Raw genomic sequence first — 18,685 nt, forward strand, 5'->3', positions numbered from 1 at the left:
ATTAAAAAAAAAAATATATATTTGTTGTGCTATGCAGTTGTTATGGTCATGAATTTTTCATTATTGTAATAATAGTCATGTATTTGTCACCTTTGCATATGAATATATCATATGGGGTCCTGCAATTATTGTGGTGCCTGGTGGTAATTAGTTTGATGAGTTTGCTGCTTGTAGTTGTTGCAATGTAGTTGCTATGGTCCATTAGTTTGCTGTATTATGTCATAGGCTTGATGTCTGACAATATTTAATCACTCCACTCTAGAAATGATTGGGTTACAAAACTATGCTGGAAAGCACATAAAGAGAATGTGAAAAGAAAGCTATCCAAAACTATAGGTATTCTCTTTAAAACAAAAAAAAGAGTTTTTAAACAAAAAGTCCTATTGCTCATTAATACTGCCACTCTTGACTGATTGCATGGAGATATGGGGAAATACCATACATATAATGCAAACACTCAGCCTGTCTACAATTTCCAGAAAAGATCCATATGAATTATTAGCCGCCCAAAATGTACTGAATCAACCCACCATCTGTTCATCAAATTAAATATTCTTAAATTTTATGATATAGTCAAAGCTAAAACAGCTCAATTAATGTATACGGTAACCAAGACACAACTTTGTAACAATATGCAGAAGCTGTTAGAAATCAGCAACGAGTATTGTTACGATTCAAGGGCTACTAGTCATTTAAAAAAAATAAAAATAAGAACAAACATAAAGCAAATGTGTTTCTATTAAAGATGTCAATTTATGGAACAGTTATGAAATAGACCTCAAAAGATGTAAATCTATGGCTGTCTTCAAAAAGAGTTTTAAAAATAGAGCACTAGCAAAATACAAAACATTATGTATAAACGGAATAAGAACGGATTAATTGCCTTTTAATCATTCCAATGGGTTATACACTATGATTATAAACGCACTTGATGCTATCCTTCATATTGTTGTGTAAATGATAACAGGTGAATAATTCTTTGCTTCGCAACATCCAATGTTTTCTCTTACCTTTGGAGTTGTGTTTGCATATTAATTTCTAAGTCAAATTGGATATGGACCAGGGAAGGGGGGCGTGATATATTTGCAAGGAGACGAGCTGTGCAGGTCCCATGTCGCGATTTTTATGTGGAAAGAGTGGAGGAGAGGTGGTGTCCCTCCCTCCCACTGCATTTCGGCTCACTGTCTGAGGAGGGGGAAATGGCAAAGTTTATTTCTCGTCCAGCGCATTTTGTGCACGAGCACTCTTGCTGGATTCTATCAAATCTAGTCGACTCGATGTGACCTGTTGCAGCTTATTCGGATTTTTTTTGGGTGTGCGTGGATTTTAGGTTTTGCTTTTACGCACAGCGGTGGAACGTGGTGGTCAACTTGCTTATTTTTGAGCAGACGAAAAGAGCAAAGCTGAAGATGTCTTTCTGTTGTTTTCCAAGCGAAAACTAACGATGGACTAATTTGTCAAGGAGCAATCCAGCGCAGCACCGCGCCCTTTTTAATCACCTCGATTCCTATAGCGTGCTTTTTTTTTTTTTTTTTTTTACCTGGACAGAATGGCCCGTTTTGGAGACGACGTTCCGGTCTTGTTGAGCACCGGAGACGGCGGCTCGGAGCGCAACAGGAGCCGCGATGGAGCGGCGGCGTCCACAGGTGGCGCGTCCCCCGCAGCTTTCAAGATGACCAAAGCGCAGCGTGCCCGCGCCATGGCCTTGTACAACCGAATCCCCGTCCGGGAAAACTGCTTCACCGTCAACAGGTCTCTCTTCCTCCTTGGGGAGGACAACGAGGTCCGCAAGTACGCCAAGAAAATCACTGAGTGGCCATATCCTTTGCTTAACATGCCTCGCACGAAGTCACGATACACGTGTGATTTTTCCAAACATTAACTCACAAACAATTTAGAAAATATATCAGACACTACGACAATGCGCACAAACCAAGAAGACACGCAAAATTCAGCACCATGGACAGCATGCACGCAAAACGGTAGGATCCAGTTGGAACCTCAGTCAGACTTTTTAAACTGTAGACTCAGTTTTGAAGATATACTAGTAGCTCTCGTGAAAATGAGTACCCCTGAGGTGTGAGATTTTAACAGGGTGTTTGCAGGGATCAGCAAATGGAGTTTAATGGTTTGTAATGCGGTGATAGGAGTAGTTTGTTTTTCTTTTCAAATTAAGGGCAAATCAATTAAAAAGTGATGCAACATATTATGTTTTAGTGCAGGGGGGTCAAACTGATTTTTATCGAGGGCAACAATAGATGGAGGTGTCAAGGGGCAGTATGAATGGGAAGTCAAATGATTTTTAAGTGTTTATCACACATTTATGTAGTTTTGAAATCAGAGGCCAGGAGAATCTGCTCAAAAGAGACATTGGGAACAAAAAAAGCCTGTTTTTTTTTCCCCCAAAACGTTTAAAAGTTGACAACAACTTGCACATTTGTTCTTTTTTTGCCAGAAAGTTGAAGTCCGATCAGCGGGCCATATAAAATGATGCCGCGGGCCCAATCTAGCCCCAGGGCCTTGAGTTTGACACCCGTGTTTTAGTGACTCTTCTGCAAAATGTCGTACGCCATTATTTTGTTGTTTTTTCGCGATGCAACATTTTCAGTAGGAATGCAACATTCTGGCAGGCGAGACAGACACAAATCAGATGATGTCACATGATATATCTTTTGGAGTTACTGAATAAAATATGCCAAGAATGATCACTCTAAAAAAATTGCTATTATTGATTAAAAAAGCAGGGCCAACATTTGGATCTATTTGACACAACCAGACCCCTAAAATAGATAATTTTGTTCAAGACAACCCCAAAATGATTTGATCCAGAATATTTTGGTCAACTGTTTGAAACAGTTTGAAACAATTGTTTATGGTGTACCACTAAAAATATAGTTCCAAAAGTTTAATAAATAAGAAATGGTTGGCATAGCACTCTGATTTAGGTCTTTATTTTTCCATCCTAAATTACTTTTCATTAGTTAGGGAGTATTTGGCTGAAAAACGTTCATGGTATTCTGATTATTATTGCATTTGTGGAATGTGAATTGGGCTGCACCTCATTATAAGCAATCTCAGGAGGCGGCCATTTTACTTCTTGCTGTGAAGTGAAAATGACCACAGCTGCTCAGAGTTGATCACAGCTCATGTGTTTCCTGACTTTGGTCATTTCATATTTTCAAATGGAGCTGTATTAAAAAAAAAAAAAAAAAGGTCTGTATAAAGTAGCTAAATATCCAGATGATATATTTGTGCTTGCAGTTTACATTCTCCTCCCAATTTTACAGATGGGTGGTGCCATTATAGATTCTGGGGGGCGGACAAGGCGATGTTATTATGTTCATAATGACTCAAACAGTAAAAGTACATCTCCAAATTTAATGGTTTAATGCATTACATTATTCACAATGCCCTCATTCATGCAGACACTCACTTGGAAAGTAAAATATTTACATATATTATGTAAAATGTTCTGTATCTAATCTGTTTAGAGCTATTTACTCATTTTCACTATGACGTGACTTCATTATTCAATCCGTGACCACCTCCTAATAGACATTGGTGCATGTGTGCATGTGTGTGTGTGTGTGTGTTCCTGGTGCAGCTCACCAGGTGTTCAGGCCAGGTGTAGCCTTTTGTCTGCTATTGTTGTGCTCACTACAGCAGCCTTTTAAATAACTGGATGACCCACTATGCCTTGAAAAACAACGCAAAAAAGTCTTTTGTGAACGTTATCCTTTGTTCTTTCGTCTGCATTTGCTCATTTATAGGCATTACTAAAAATGAGTTGGAATGACAGCTAATCAGCAGGTGATGGGAACATTTTGAGTTTTTTCACCATCATCTAGTCTACAATTGGCTTTAAATGAAGCAGGCCGACTCTCGTGCAGGTTAATGTGCTGTCCGGGAGCGAGTGTCCTATTTCATCTAATGAGCTCTCCTGTGCGTGATGAACAGAGATTAGAAAGAATTATATGTAAAGATCTAATCGCTGTGTCATATAGTATTGCAACCAGCCGTTACTCACTGCATGATATGGTTAGCTAATACCTTTTATGGAGGAGGGATGCTTGAATGGTGCTGTGACACGGAAATTGTCAAGGAGACGCCAAATGAAATGATTAGCCAATATTTACGTGCATTGATTCAAGGATAAGTTTAAAAAACATGATAATGGATGTAAAACGTTCTCGGACAAATGCATGAAAAAAAGTTGTTCCTACAGCGCTTCCAACGCCTCCCGTTAGAAACCAACTGGCCCGGTGATGGGCAATTCTTTAACTTGGTCAGATTGTCAAGGTTCCTGCCGGAATATTACTATACAAAGTGAAAGGGATGTGAAAGAAAGGAGAGTGTGCTAGAAATGATCATCGTAATCCTTGTTTGAGTCTCTGTTCCTTTTGGCAACAGAGGCTCTCCACACTTCCCTTTTCACAATCTAAAGTTGGATTAAAAATAATAATAAAGTGTAGGTCCAAAAAAAAAGACCAACCCAATATTTGGGTTAATTTGACCTGTTTTGTATACACGAGTTATTTTCTATAAAATAACTCAGAAAGTAAAGTCAAATTGAGCTAAATATTGGCGGAGTTCTTTTTTGACCCACAACATGGTTATTTTTTACCCACCTACTTTTAGAGCGGTTGTTTTCCATTACCTTGAAAATATAACTCCCTGATTATTATTTTTTTTTTACAAGTGAATAGCTTACCCTATTCAGCAGTTTGTTTAAAAAGTAACTAAGTTTGACAACATGCTACTTTATTAGTAATGTTCAGCAAATGCTGACAACATGGTTTCACATTCTATTATTTGAATGGAAGTAGGGCTGCACGATTATGGACAAAATAATAATCACGATTATTGTGGTCATTATTGAAATCACGATTATTAATGGTCAATATTCGCTCCTATTGAATGTGAGCTTGCTACCAAAGTTAAATACTCCTTTAAATTGAGCGTGATATTCGAATATCATTTTGATTCAGATGCCATCTATCATGAGAAAGATATTCCAATTTAATCGGAAGGTAAAGTTACCTGTCCAAAAGTACATGGTTAAAACTGCGAAAGCAGGTGCACTCGTTCAGTCCCTGCTGTAAATCTCCTAAAGGTCAACTGCGTGCTCACTCGACTATCACAAGCTTCACCGTGAGAGGATTTTTTATTAGGAGTACTCATCGAATGTGAATGCATCACGAGATCTATTCAGCATTAAAAAACATGTGAGAACATATCTTCATGAATGTTCTGATGCGCGGCAGTTTTTCTGTCTTCTGCGTTGGGTGTTAATACGCAGAGAAATTACTCTGGCTCTAACCAAACACCCAGGAGGAATTAAACGTTGAAGGCCTAGGGGAGACTGACAGCTGCTCTTCCTTTTTGATCTCCCCCGGGTCTCCCTGTAGCGGGAAGTATCCCATTGAGAGGCTAGCCCTTTCAATAATTGATTTTCGGAATGAGCAACTTCATTATTTTCGCAAATGGAGGTTTGCCCGGTTTTCGAATGTTCAGTCCGATAGATTAGGATGACGAAATTTGTTTATTTAGGATCAGAGTTACCCAATGTATTCTCACACTAATATACAATGTAGTGTGAAACACTACTAAATTTAACTGAAATTGACAAACCTTGATGCCATGGACATTTTTTAATATAAATGTCATTGCAATAAATGTTTTAAGCATGTTAGGCGAGGCTGATTTTATAGTCATTCAATTTCAAACAAATTTTAACAGAAAGCTTTTCTGACACACTCACAATAAAAAAACAATCCTCAATTAATTTTTTTGCAACCTTCTCAAACAAGTTTTTAGAATGGCAGGAAACTCAACAAGAGTATTGTCCTCCTTACACTTTATATTTAGTGCGCTTAAGCAAACGCCATGAAAACAGCAGGGTCCATAAAATGAACCCAGTGGAGCACCGTAAGGCAATGTGATTACAGTAATGACCTTTCCTTGGCCGTCGTTTAAGTTCCAGACCACTTTGCAAAAGTTAATACCGAAATATAGAATACCATATTTAAATACGGGAATATTTTTATTGAATTTTTTGCATGTTTTCACGGTCTTTTAGCACACTTTTAAAATAATACAAACACATTTCAACAGATTATGTTAAACAAAAACTGTAGTGCACTGATGCTTCTGTAGGATTTGACAATCAGCAAAAGCTAGGCGCTTCTGAAAAACTTCCCTTGTTTGAGATTTATGCAATGCAGGATACAGTGTGCAGCCATCTAGTGGACGGCATTGGAATTACAACTAAACAAGAAACACATTAAAAACGTACACTAGTTACCATTATTCTCCTTATATAAGATGCACAACTTTGGCTATTTATGGCAAAATGAACTCGAGCTCCATCGAGAGGAAAAGGAACAACAACTGCTTGGGGCTCATTTAACGTTCCACTGGCTCTGCGTTCACAGACTGCTCACAATGTGGAAAAACACACTTAACCTGCAACAAATATTTAACTTACAAACGTGAACACAATAAAACATGAAGAATTGACAAAGATGAGATTTATTCTGTTTTGCACAAGTGTTTACATTGTTGTCAAACTACTGGTGCGTCTTATAGCATAGAAAAAAACAGAAATTGACTCTAAAATTAAGGATACGTCCTATATACAAGTATGTACTATGTTTAGGGGAATTATGGTAATTATAACTACAATTCACCATAACGTTAAATTTACTATGGTTGCTATATTAACGGAAAGTCCTTTTTTCTTGTCATTGAGCTGCTGCCATCTTGTAATAATGTGAAGAGAATGACACTCAAAGTGTCATTTTTATATCCACTAGCTTCTATAACTTTCCTATTTCCAATTTTTCCTTAAAAAAACAAAAACAAAATTTGTTCACATTCGAAGGGCGACATTCCGTTTGCCATGTTCTCTTTCTTGGCCTGAAGTTACATGAGAATTGACTTTGACTTGGGTGACTTCATTTATCTTCAAAATGGATTCTCAGAAGCAACCTACTGATGTGTGAAGGTGATGCGTCGGAGAGGATGACTGTGTCAAATATAGTTAGCGCTGCATGATTTTAGTTGCAGTCTTTCATAATGCCGCACCGTTTTCAATAGTTCAGCCTCGCAATAATTAGCTGAAAGATATTGTCCGCCTCTTTCAGTTTTCAGTGTGAGGCAAAAAAATAAAGCATTCCATCCCCATTTTCACTTTTGTGAGCGTGTGGATGTGAGCAGGAGCTTGAGCACATTGGTGGTTGCACACGACATCGTGGCACATCTCCACGGCCCGTTTCTGCGTCTATTTTTACATGGCGCGTGTTTTGAGGAATTGCGGCATGGTGTGAGCGTCACTGTGACTCACAGGATCGCTCACGAGGCGCTTGACTGATGAATCTGCATGAGGCGTGAGACTGCAGCACTCAGGGAGCAACGGAGACACTTGATGAGTCTCTTTGACTTGAGTAGAATTTTTTTATACTTACAGTAGTCTTTATATTTATTTTGCACGGCAGTGTGCCGCTGTTTATGTGGACATTTTTGACGAGGAAATAAGTTTGAACGTACTGTCAAATACAGTTGAACGTAATTGCAAATATGTTTCAATGAAGTTGTTAGTATCTTTAAAAGTATTTTTAAATACGTCATGTAAGTAAAACGCTACAAAGTTGAGATTTTTTTTCCATAATGGCGCAGTTTTGGCACAAGTTGAAAGAATGACACTTTTTGGCATTTGGCTTACATTATACTGTAATGTTCAAAAACTAACGTGAATATTGTTTGTTGGTAATTTTTTTTTGGTTTTCTTATATGTCCGCTCAGGGTAAGAACAAGTCAATACCTCTTGGAATTATGGGGAAAAAAATGCTACAGTAATGGCATTTAGCCATCTGAGTGCAAATATGTTTGAAGCTAATTGTAAATAAGCTAAATACACAGCATCTTTTCCCAATAACGCCACAGGGATTTAGTTGTGCATGCAGAAGTAAAAAAAAACATGTATTTTTTTTTTTATTTGTTTGGTTTCCATTATATCGAAAAAGCTTTATTAGAAACTTTTATGGTTGTATTATTTTGCAGCTTTTTTCCCCACAATGCCACAGGTTATGGGCATGTCAATACCTTGTTTCATTATGGCAAAAGAGGGTATGATTTTGGTATTTAGCTTCTACATTGAACTTATTTGCAAGTATTAGCCAGTCAAGAATGTATGTTTCACATCGATAAGACACACTCCCGTAATTGTTAAATTTATTTGATGCACATAAAAACGGAGCCACTGCCTTCATGAAAACAATGAACTCGTCAGAGTAAAGTCATGGTACAAGTTTATTTGTACATAAGCAATCAAAAAGCCCATTATGCAATCACATGAGAAAGCTTTGGCGCGGATGTCACCAGAAACCAGCGAGGTGTTCTGAATGACATAACTCATTCACTGCCATAGTCGAAGATCCGATTTTCACAAGGCTGGCAGCGAATGAGTTAAAATCACAATTTCCAACCCAAGCAAGAATAAGACGAGTTAAACAAAACAAAAAATAATAAAGAGAATCGAGATTATCCTGGCCCAGTAATCACCTCGGAGCATTGACTTTTGGTTCCAAGAGAAACCTGTTGCCGTGGATACCTCCTTCCACTTACTTCCTCCCTCCATTACATTTCCTTTCGTCACTCCCTCCTGTTGACTGCTGTTTAAGGACATGCAGGCAGCATTTATCTTATCAGCGTGAGTTGAAGAATACAATAAGAATGAAGACAGAACCTCATGCCGAGGCAGCTATTATGTCATTAGGACTTTTTCATGTCTGTTGCTTGCTGATGGCCTCGCAAATGCATTGTAGCCCACCTGAGCTAAGCCGCCAGGGCCCACCACGTTCAAGATAGAGTCGGTGGGTGTTAACATTTGTATTTGCTCTTTTTATTCAGCCTCTCATAACTCACATGCCCCCGAGTAACCCCGCTGGGTATCACCAGCCGCGCAATATCGATCTGTCCGGTGTCAGCCTAATTTGGTATCATTGCCTCCCACTCCTCCTCCTGCTTTTCCTCCTTCTCCTCCTCACCCCGTGTTTCGCAATCTTCTCCTCCTTCTCAATCACTTTCTCATCTGTCTTTCCGTCCCTATTATCTCTTTGACGCCACCTTTCTTCATCCTTTGCTCTGGCTTCTTCTGCACAGTGCCATGTTTGTGCCACGCTATTTCATCGTGCTAGCAGCTGAGATAAGGTCTCAATCTGACTGGGCTGGTTAATTTTCTTTTTTGTCTTATACAGAGGAACAGTAAAAGCCTTACTGTCTCGAGCTTATCATAATGACTTTGTAATAGCAGTGTCACTTTGTGCTGGTGTATCTAATATTATGGGCAGTAAGAATCCATCCATAAGTGCACTCAGGTGCGTGTAGCCTCATAGATCATACTGCACTAAGCTCATATTTCACTCCCCAATTATTCCTTGCTCCCAACAGAAACTGACTTCTAATGTGGTCTATCAAACTAATGAGAACCTGTACATGCTGCCTTGAGAAAAGCTATTGCATTCAGTTGTGATTGACTTGCTCAGAAAGATATACATTTTTATTGGTGTGGTTATGGATGGATGGATGGATGGAAGGATGGAAGGATGGATGGATGGATGGATGGATGGATGGATGGATGGATAAGGCTAATGACTGGATGATGAATGTATGTATGGATGAGTGGAACAATTAATTGGTGGATAGATGGATTGATGATGAATAGATGGATAAGAAATTATAAAGAAATTCCTGACTGAAGATTACGCAAAAACTAAAAAAAACAATTTCCTGCTTTGTAATGTTGAAGTACCTATTCAATTTTGGCACGGATCAACTAAGGGCTGGCTTATAGATTCAAAAAACTGTCATTAAAATATTCATGACTTTTTCCATGCACCTGGTCAGAAAGTTAATCATGTTATGCACCTCTCTGCTTTTGTATTGCATCATTTGATTATTGACTGTTTTGTTGCTACCTTAAATGAATAACGTGAGCCAACATGGTTCCTTAACTTCCTCCCGTCACTCCGTTTGAGTACATGATCCTGGCCACCATCATCGCCAACTGTATCGTCTTGGCTCTAGAGCAACATCTACCTGGAGAGGACAAAACACCGATGTCAAAGCGACTGGTGAGGCATAACATGAACATTCACATGCACTTGATGAACTGTTGATTAAGACCATCTTGCTTGTTTTGCACCACCAGGAGAAGACAGAGCCCTACTTCATTGGAATGTTTTGTTTGGAGGCGGGAATAAAGATCATTGCCCTGGGCTTCGTATTCCATAAAGGCTCCTACCTGAGGAATGGCTGGAACGTCATGGATTTCATTGTGGTTCTGAGTGGGTGAGTCAATGCCACGTGTTCTCGCGAGAAGTTCGAATTTACGACACGGTGACCAATTTGCCCATTTGCCTCAAAATTCTGATGCTTGATTCGTGGTTATCACGTCCACCTCACAGTTCAGGGATCCGAGTTCAATTCCAGCTTCCTGTGTGGAGTTTGCATGTTCTCCCCCAGCCTGTGTGTGTTCTCTCCACTCTGGGTACCTCCCACATGCATGGAAGGTATATTGGACACTAAAAGAGTTCAGAGTGTACATTGCCTCTTGCCTGAAGACATTTCAGGGGAATCTACCAAAAAATGAAAACTAAACCTAGCTCCAATAATAAAGTGGTCATTTTTACAATTAAAAAAATTACCAAAATTACATCGAATAATTACATTGGCAAGTTTACCATAGCATAGTATGGACACCCCAATCAATCAACCAATCAATCAGTGAGTCAATCTATCTATCTATCTATCTATCTATCTATCTATCTATCTATCTATCTATCTATCTATCTATCTATCTATCTATCTATCTATCTATCTATCTATCTATCTATCTATCTATCTATCTATCTATCTATCTATCTATCTATCTATCTATCTATCTATCTATCTATCTATTCACATCTTCATGCATTCACATCCACACTCACGTACATGCCCGTTCATGAACACAAATGAAATATTAAACAATTCGAATGAAGTGCGATAGGAATCTGACGTCCTTCTTAGAGAATTCTATATGATTCTGGCGTCTTCCATTATTTATGAGTCCAATTGAGGCTCGGGCTCAAGGATGCTCTTCTCACTGCAGGAGAGAGGAAGGATGCGAGGTCGGAGAGGAGATGAGAATGAGAAGGTGGGGTGAGTGGGGTGCAGGTTGTTGATCAATTGAAATCGCTTGAGGAGAAGTCACTGTTGGTCTAGAATTAGAAGCTTAATTAAAACACGGTGAGACAAGCAGTTGGTAATGGATTGTACTAGTAGCAGCTTCCTGCACACGCACAAAACGAGAAAGGAGTAAGACCACAGAGGCTCCCAAGGGGTGACGCGTTGTAATCAAACTTGCTCTGCATTAGCTACAGTAAACGGATGGATGATCAATGAAATGCTTCTGAAAGAAATTTCTTTTTGCACTCCTATTTTCATGCATTTCTCTTATTATGGGTTCTTTAATGTCAAATCATCACCATAAAGTGCAAATCTGCATTATTTGTTTTTATCTCCTTTTGAAGACAATATTCCCGCACGTGGGAAAGGAGAGTCACAATTGCTGATGCGATTTTGAACACTTCATGGAAACCTGAGGGAACAGTAAAACACACAGAAACTGCTGTTGGCCACAGCTCATGCCCAGATACACGCACATTTGCCATAGCTTGCCTTGCTTCTTTAAGGCTCATACTGTATCTAAAAGACAGCTACTCTTCTGCAATATTTGTTTTCTACCATTGGGTCATTCCAAAATTGAAGGACATTTAGCATCCCACACCCAAAAAAAATCCAGATACAAATTATGAAACATGCATTTTCTGAGTAATTGTACTTGTCCTGAAAGCAAATTTAAAAAAAAAAAAAAAAAAAAAAAGAAAGTTTGTCCTCTTGGTCAACAGAAACAGCTAGCCAAGCAGAAACTTTCAAGTCCTGAGAGACGATTTGCAATCCTGCTATATGCAACACTGTTACTATGATTATTATTATTTTATTTATTCATTAAAAAGTGTAGTAAAAATGGCAATACTGATCTGTAAACCTATGGTAGTAGAATAACTATTATTGATGTGGAAGAAAGCCAGTCAAGTGAAGGTTAACTTTTGAGAATTCTGAAGCCAAATGTCTTTGAATTCCAGAATGACCTATGTTTTATGTTTACTTTTTTTCTGATAATTGATGTGTTAAAATATTATGTTTGATCAAATTGAAATGTAGAAAGGGTTCAAGTATTACAAAAATTATTTGCTTTATCTACTGTATCTCAGATTTGAGATGTGAGCATGGACCATTTCTCTCGGGAAAACTGAGAGTTTACTGCGTAAACATTTGTGTTTATATCTGCTTGCACACTAAAATGTGTAATTATCGACCATAGATGGCGGGTTACATTATGGCTGTGTGGCGATGCACGTTTCACACTCATTACTTGGGAGAAGTATGGCAAGACATTTTTGCACCGTGTGTGTTAATCAACTATTCATGACTTTGGCATGATAGTATCAGGTTTCTTTCATTAAAATTTACTTCAAAGAAGAGTCTCTCTAGATCCTTGTCCAAATGATCATCGCGGGCACAGGAGTTGGTAGCGATGGGAATGTTCTGACTGCAGTCTCGCTTTCCATTCCAGTATGTCACAAGAGGTGCACAGCCTCATTATATGCTGAAATACGCTTCTGAGATACGCTGATGATATTAGATGAACACAGACAGTGCTGCCACTGAGTTAGTGATTAGGTAGAGGGTCTCTAAAACAAGCATATACTTACAAAAGATATTTAATTAACTGTCTTTTTTTTCTTTTTAAAATGAGTGCCTTCCTAGATGAGCATTTGATAGGATGTATGGAAAACTGTTGTAATTGGTAGCCATATGACTTATTTGGTGGTTGGTTGGAAAATTGTAAATTATTCATGAGTCCTATGAAATTTTTCTGTACAGTACTGTGTTTTGACCATATTTGTGAAATATGTTGCATTAGAACCTGCCATTGTTTTTTGCCATTATTTTAGTATATACACTTTGGTGCCATTTTGTTTGGTGGTGCGCTGTAAACCGTATGATATCAAGTGTAAAATATGTGCCATAGTTGGAAAACACGTGTTTACTGTATGTGATACAGCATTAGGAAAAAAAAGCAGGTCTTTAAATCAGCTGCAGTGTAATATTACCACTTTCCATTGTAAATTAGCATTACTTAATTAATTTTACAATGAGATAATTAGGAAAAAGATGATATCTGTGTTTGGTGACACACATAAAATACTTAAAACAATATCTTTCTACGTATGGTGGGAGAATTGGCCTCAGAAGTTGGATTGATATATTCCAACTTCAACAAGATGGTGGTAGAGATGGCTTTTTTTTATTCACAGATCAATTTAGTAATGCTATATGGACAGTATTAAGAAATTGGACCAAAAAAGATTTACTTAAGAATTTTGCTGGCTACCCCTTTAATTCAGTACAGCAAAAAGTCCAGTTACCAATGTAAATTATTTAAACTGAAATACAAAATAAATGTAGTTGCATTGGAGGTTTAATATTTAACTTATGCCAGCAGAATCCTTGCCTGAATAAACAGCGTAGTAGCTTTTTATATTACTGCGTGAGCAAGACATAAAAAGCCTTCTCTCAGCGGAAATCCCTGACTCACACTACATATTTGTATTGATGTTGACGAAAGCATTTGCTTACTGTATCAACACTGGAGGCCACCATTCCCTTCCTTAGATGTCTCAGTGCTTTGCGATCCAGTATTTTTCACAGATGTCGAGTCAGATATTGAAGAAATGCAGACAACATTCAGACAACACTTAGAGGTGTGTTTTTACGGGGCGAAACCACAGAAGAAAATCTGATGATATCACAGGAGAAACTAGCAGATGGAAAGAAATGATTAGATAGATGCAAAGAGAGGGAAAATAAGGTTAAGCTAGAGGATATGTGGAAAATGTGTCCATGCGTGATCTTACATGCTAATTGGCACCTTTGCAGTCTTGCTCAGTGACAAGCCCCCCATTAGACCGACAACGGCTGGCAGGAAGAGACACCCAATGTGTACTTAAGTCGCCACGATGTACAAGGCAGTTTACAGACTGTAAAATATCACGAAATATTAACTTAGTATTATTTTCAGGGAATATTAAGGTTTTTGTTGGTTGATATCAGGTGCCTATCACAATGACAGGGAAAGGAATATACTGAATAGTATGACTGTAAAAAAAAAAACATTGAGTGCGCCAAATGGAGCACTATTACGTGACTTTGAGCCAGCAACGCCTTCTGTCGGCTTGGCAGTGGTACACCTGTAGCACTGAGTAACACACTCACGTACACAGAAAGCGAAAGGGAGAAGAGAGAGGGAGAGCCGTCTCCACCAATCGTATTCCCCCTCTTTCATCGGATCAATTGATGACATAGGCGGCCTGCAGCAGCGATGCATATGTCCTCGAGAGCCGTTGCCGTGGTGATAGAGGACCCCGCCCTAGGTCACGCTGTCACTGGCTTTCCTACTCAATATCATACACACGCTTATCTTGCCTCGCCATCATGAGTCATTCAAGCTCATTGCCACGTTTAAGCGGATTTGTGAGTGAAAAACAAGTGTGTTTGTGTCTGGTGAGTGACGTGGCTCTTTAAACGTTGGCGGTGGAGTTGAGGAAATTGATAGTTGTAACAAGCCGGCTGTCCCTGTTTGCCCGCTCGTCTTCGTGCCACCATAAAGAGGCTGAGTGGGCCGTGAAACAAAGCCCATCGAGGGCATTCATGTCTCGTCAGCGGCGTCTCGTTGTGATCACAGACCCTCAAGTGCTGCAGTGAGATGAAAGCAGCCATCGTGCAGGCGAGAATTCAACTCCATTCAAATTAAATCACTGTTTGAATTTGCATTCATTTTCGCTGCAACAAAATGTAATTATTGTACTTTTAATAACTATAAATAACCATCTTTTAAGGACAATTGTGTCACTGTTGTGGCTTGGTGTCTCGGGAGCATAATGGTATCTTGGAATTTGACACATTATATTTTAATGTGTTTTTCAGAAGAAAAATCAAACTGACCTTTTCCACTAGTGTAAGAGACCCAATAAGTTGCTGTACACATTTTGTTTGAAATTCATGTTTTAATTCATTACACGTATACAACTGTAAGTTTACACATATAAATGACAGTTGAAGTTCATCAACACAGTTCATCACTTCACCCCAGATGGGACTTGAACCCACAATCCCTGGCTTAGGAGGCCAGTGCCTTGTCCATTAGGCCACTGGGGCACATTTTTGGACTGTTTTTTGGTATGAAAAGTGAAATTCTGTTTGTGAAATCTTTTGTCAGTCCTCCCCTGAAATGTGGTAATGTATGATGTAGTGTAAAGAAATAAAACATATTGGAGTAGTAATCAATACCAACAAACAAGTTTTCATTGGCTCTTGTTAAAAAGAGTTCTCGTTCATGAAACATTTTTTACTGACCTACCAAATGGGATTTTAACTCATAGTCTCCGGTTTAGGAGGTCAGTGACTTAACCAATAGGGTACTTTTTGTAGCACCAAATATGAAATTCTATTTTTTGTTTTTTTTAATGCCTTGCCCTACAAATTGTAATTTAAAGAAACAAAAGTATCTGGTATAAAGACATGACACAACTCGCCAACAGGTCTTGCAAAGACATAAGTGAGACCTTGGTTTTTACCTAGAAATTAGGTTGGCGTTCCACCCCAGATGGGACTTGAACCCACAATCCCTGGCTTAGGAGGCCAGTGCCTTCTCCATTAGGCCACTGGGGTACATTTGCACATGTATTTTTATGTTATACAAAGTGGAATACTGTAATTTTTCTCCAAAGTAGGGCTCTGAATGGTGGTAGTTCATAATGTAGTTTAAAGATATAAAATCTAATGGAGTTTTAATCAAGATCGCAAACAGCAACTTGTCAATGGCTCTTTTTAAGAAGAAAGATGATCTTGCTTGTGGGAAATTTATTGCTTTTCTAGCAGGTGAAGGTTTAACCCCAGATGGGACTTGAACCCACAATCTCAGGCTTAGGAGGCCAACACCTTATCCATTAGGCCACTGGGGCACAAAAATGCATAATGAAGGAATTCATATTTCGTTAGTCTCACCTTGTGATCAGAGACAAAGCTCTGGAGTTAGCTGAAAGCAGCCATCATGCAGCTACATTTAAATAAATTACTGTTTGAATTTGCACCATTTTTGCTTCAACATAATAACGAAATTATTGTAGTTTTAATCACTGTAGATTACTGTCCTTCAAGAGCAATTATGTCACTGTTTTGGCTTGTTGTCTCAGGAACATAGTAGTTTCTTGAAATTTGACACATTACACTTTAATGTGTTTTTGAGAAGAAAAATCACACTGACACAAACTTTTTCCAATACTTTTAGAGACCCAATAGGTTGATTAGGCGGCTTCTTGCGTGAAAATGATCTCTTACTTTACTTATTTGCTGTATGGAGTAAAGTTATTCTCTAACAAGATTGGTATAATCCATCTACTATAATGACTGTTAGTGTGGAAAATGATATTGTTTTTGATGCTTTCATGATTTACCTAGTCATAAAACATGTGTTTCTGAAGATATGGGTGTCACCCCAGATGGGACTTGAACCCACAATCTCTGGCTTAGGAGGCCAGCGCCTTGTCCATTAGGCCACTGGGGCACACTATAATAGAAAATTATGTCATTTTTCTCATTTCCTACCCTGAACGGAGGCGGCACAAACCTAAGTAGTAATCAAGACCAACAAACAACAGGTTGTCAATGGCTCTTGTTAAGAAGAAAGACGTTCTAATTTGTGGGACTTTTGTTGCAGGGAAACTGCACGCTAAGCAATTTGCTACAAATTACAAACTACATGAAGTTTCTGTCATGCATTTTTTGGCCCAGGTTTTATTTCCTGTTGATTTATAGTATATTGTGTCAGATTTCGTATATAATAAGTACAACAACAGCTCAATCACTGTTGAAAATGGAATGTCGTCTTATATTCTTTTTGAAAAATATACCCTAAACCGTGCCACAGCTATGGGTTAGTAGTTGTAGTCTCAAGATGTGCACTTCACAGTGGTGATCAAACTGGCCATTTTTCACTGTTCACTATAAAACCATCAAATTAATTTCTTCCTCCACACTGTCAAAGCCTTTTGCTTTTTCAATTTATATTGAATGAGAAAAGCCGCATCCATTTCCATGAAGCGAGTTAGATTGTACGCCCACAACAGCGCATATGCCCATTTCTAACTGTGTGCACCTGTGAAAATACCTAAAGAAAGCAAACGCCACCAATATTCAATGAGGTGGGCTATGTCTCCATTTGCACTACGCACACATATACTAGAACCAGCAGTTTTAATATTCTGATGCTCACAGAAATGAGGACGATATTGCGCAAAATGGCAGTTTACTTTTTGTGACTTTTCAGCAGAAATCATCACAGAGGTGCTTAACAAGACAGGGTTGTAAGCCCTCACAATAATTGCCCACAAGTAGTGGTTTTATGACACACTGAAGGAATGTTTTACAGTGGATGTTTAAATGGTGCAGAGAAGTTGTTATGGCTGCCATTTGTCACATAAAAATGCAATACATTAAATTCGTGTTGAGTTTTACTGCATTACTCAGTCCTTCCGTAGATCATACAAAACTTAATCCACCTTTTTAGGTAGCACTACTATCACGGTGTAATTGTGGAAACCATTAATATACAAAAATGCAACATAACTCATGCCACAGTGCTTAGTTCATAGTCCCTGTGCTTTTGCATGAAGAATTTGTGAAATAATGTTTAAGGGGAGGAATTTCAGGCAGGTTTTCCGGGATTAGCTTGCTACAAGTAGGCTAAAAAATGCTTTAACTAGTCCCTATGCGCATTGTTTACTAAAAAGTTATTTTACTCTTTGACTGCCATTTTAACCTTTTGGCTGCTGGGAAATGAAAATAAAGACTTTAATGAAGGTATTGGAGAAGTCTCAAAATCGATATATTTGAGCACCTGATCTATTTTTGTGATTATGTGAAAACCTATTTCCCTACATACATGTTCTTCGGCCAGAGTGAGTCACATATATGCATCGCTAATAAAGTGACAAAAATGCAAAATATGTTTATACAGTATACACTATATATCACACTCATCAATTACACTGATTACAAAATAATGGTGAAAATCTGGACTTTTTTAATGTGTCCAACTTGCCCATGTACAATGTACATTGCAACGTGATTACATTATATTCTGGTCCTGCGAGGACAAATGAAACTTCATTGGTTTAAGATATCTGTCCTGTCGCCAATTGGTTCAAATTACATTGCCATTACTGCTTATTACAAAGATCTTTAGCAGATAAAACTGACATGACAGAAGGTTGAAATTGGACCAAAAAATGTATCATTTCCATGAATTATGAACAGAATAAATTGTGCAGTTGTACCTTCATGTTGTGGGTGTTGAGCGTGGCGTATTCTATGTGGGTTCACATCTTGACAGTGACATGGCGCACAAGTCACAATATTGTCACTCTCAAGGCCTGCTGGTTGTCCCAGCGGATTTTTTACGCCGTGTGGCGGCGTCATAGACCCTCACGTCATGGCTGACAGGTGTGACCGGCTTACT

The 18,685-nt window shown here is 38.5% G+C and overlaps 1 protein-coding gene and 4 non-coding genes across 5 annotated transcripts in view; 1 reads left to right on the forward strand and 4 right to left on the reverse strand.

Annotated features, from left to right (window-relative positions):
- The first annotated feature begins 1,549 nt into the window (after nucleotides 1-1,549).
- Nucleotides 1,550-18,685, forward strand: part of cacna1ea (calcium voltage-gated channel subunit alpha1 Ea) — a 64,544-nt gene continuing 47,408 nt past the window's right edge. Inside the window, exons 1-3 of the mRNA XM_088424894.1 lie at nucleotides 1,550-1,818; nucleotides 10,028-10,133; nucleotides 10,211-10,350. Of these exons, the coding sequence (XP_088281020.1) occupies nucleotides 1,550-1,818; nucleotides 10,028-10,133; nucleotides 10,211-10,350 (515 nt within the window). The remainder of the gene's footprint in view (nucleotides 1,819-10,027; nucleotides 10,134-10,210; nucleotides 10,351-18,685) is intronic.
- On the reverse strand, nucleotides 15,252-15,324 carry trnar-ccu (transfer RNA arginine (anticodon CCU)). Its single transcript has one exon. It is a non-coding gene; the product is annotated as a tRNA-Arg (tRNA).
- Nucleotides 15,765-15,837, reverse strand: trnar-ccu (transfer RNA arginine (anticodon CCU)). Its single transcript has one exon. It is a non-coding gene; the product is annotated as a tRNA-Arg (tRNA).
- Nucleotides 16,058-16,130, reverse strand: trnar-ccu (transfer RNA arginine (anticodon CCU)). The gene has a single exon. It is a non-coding gene; the product is annotated as a tRNA-Arg (tRNA).
- On the reverse strand, nucleotides 16,660-16,732 carry trnar-ccu (transfer RNA arginine (anticodon CCU)). Its single transcript has one exon. It is a non-coding gene; the product is annotated as a tRNA-Arg (tRNA).

This window comes from Hippichthys cyanospilos, chromosome 10 (assembly GCF_059441005.1).
Source record: "Hippichthys cyanospilos isolate Australia breed blue-spotted pipefish chromosome 10, RoL_Hcya_1.0, whole genome shotgun sequence".
NCBI lineage: Eukaryota > Metazoa > Chordata > Actinopteri > Syngnathiformes > Syngnathidae > Hippichthys > Hippichthys cyanospilos.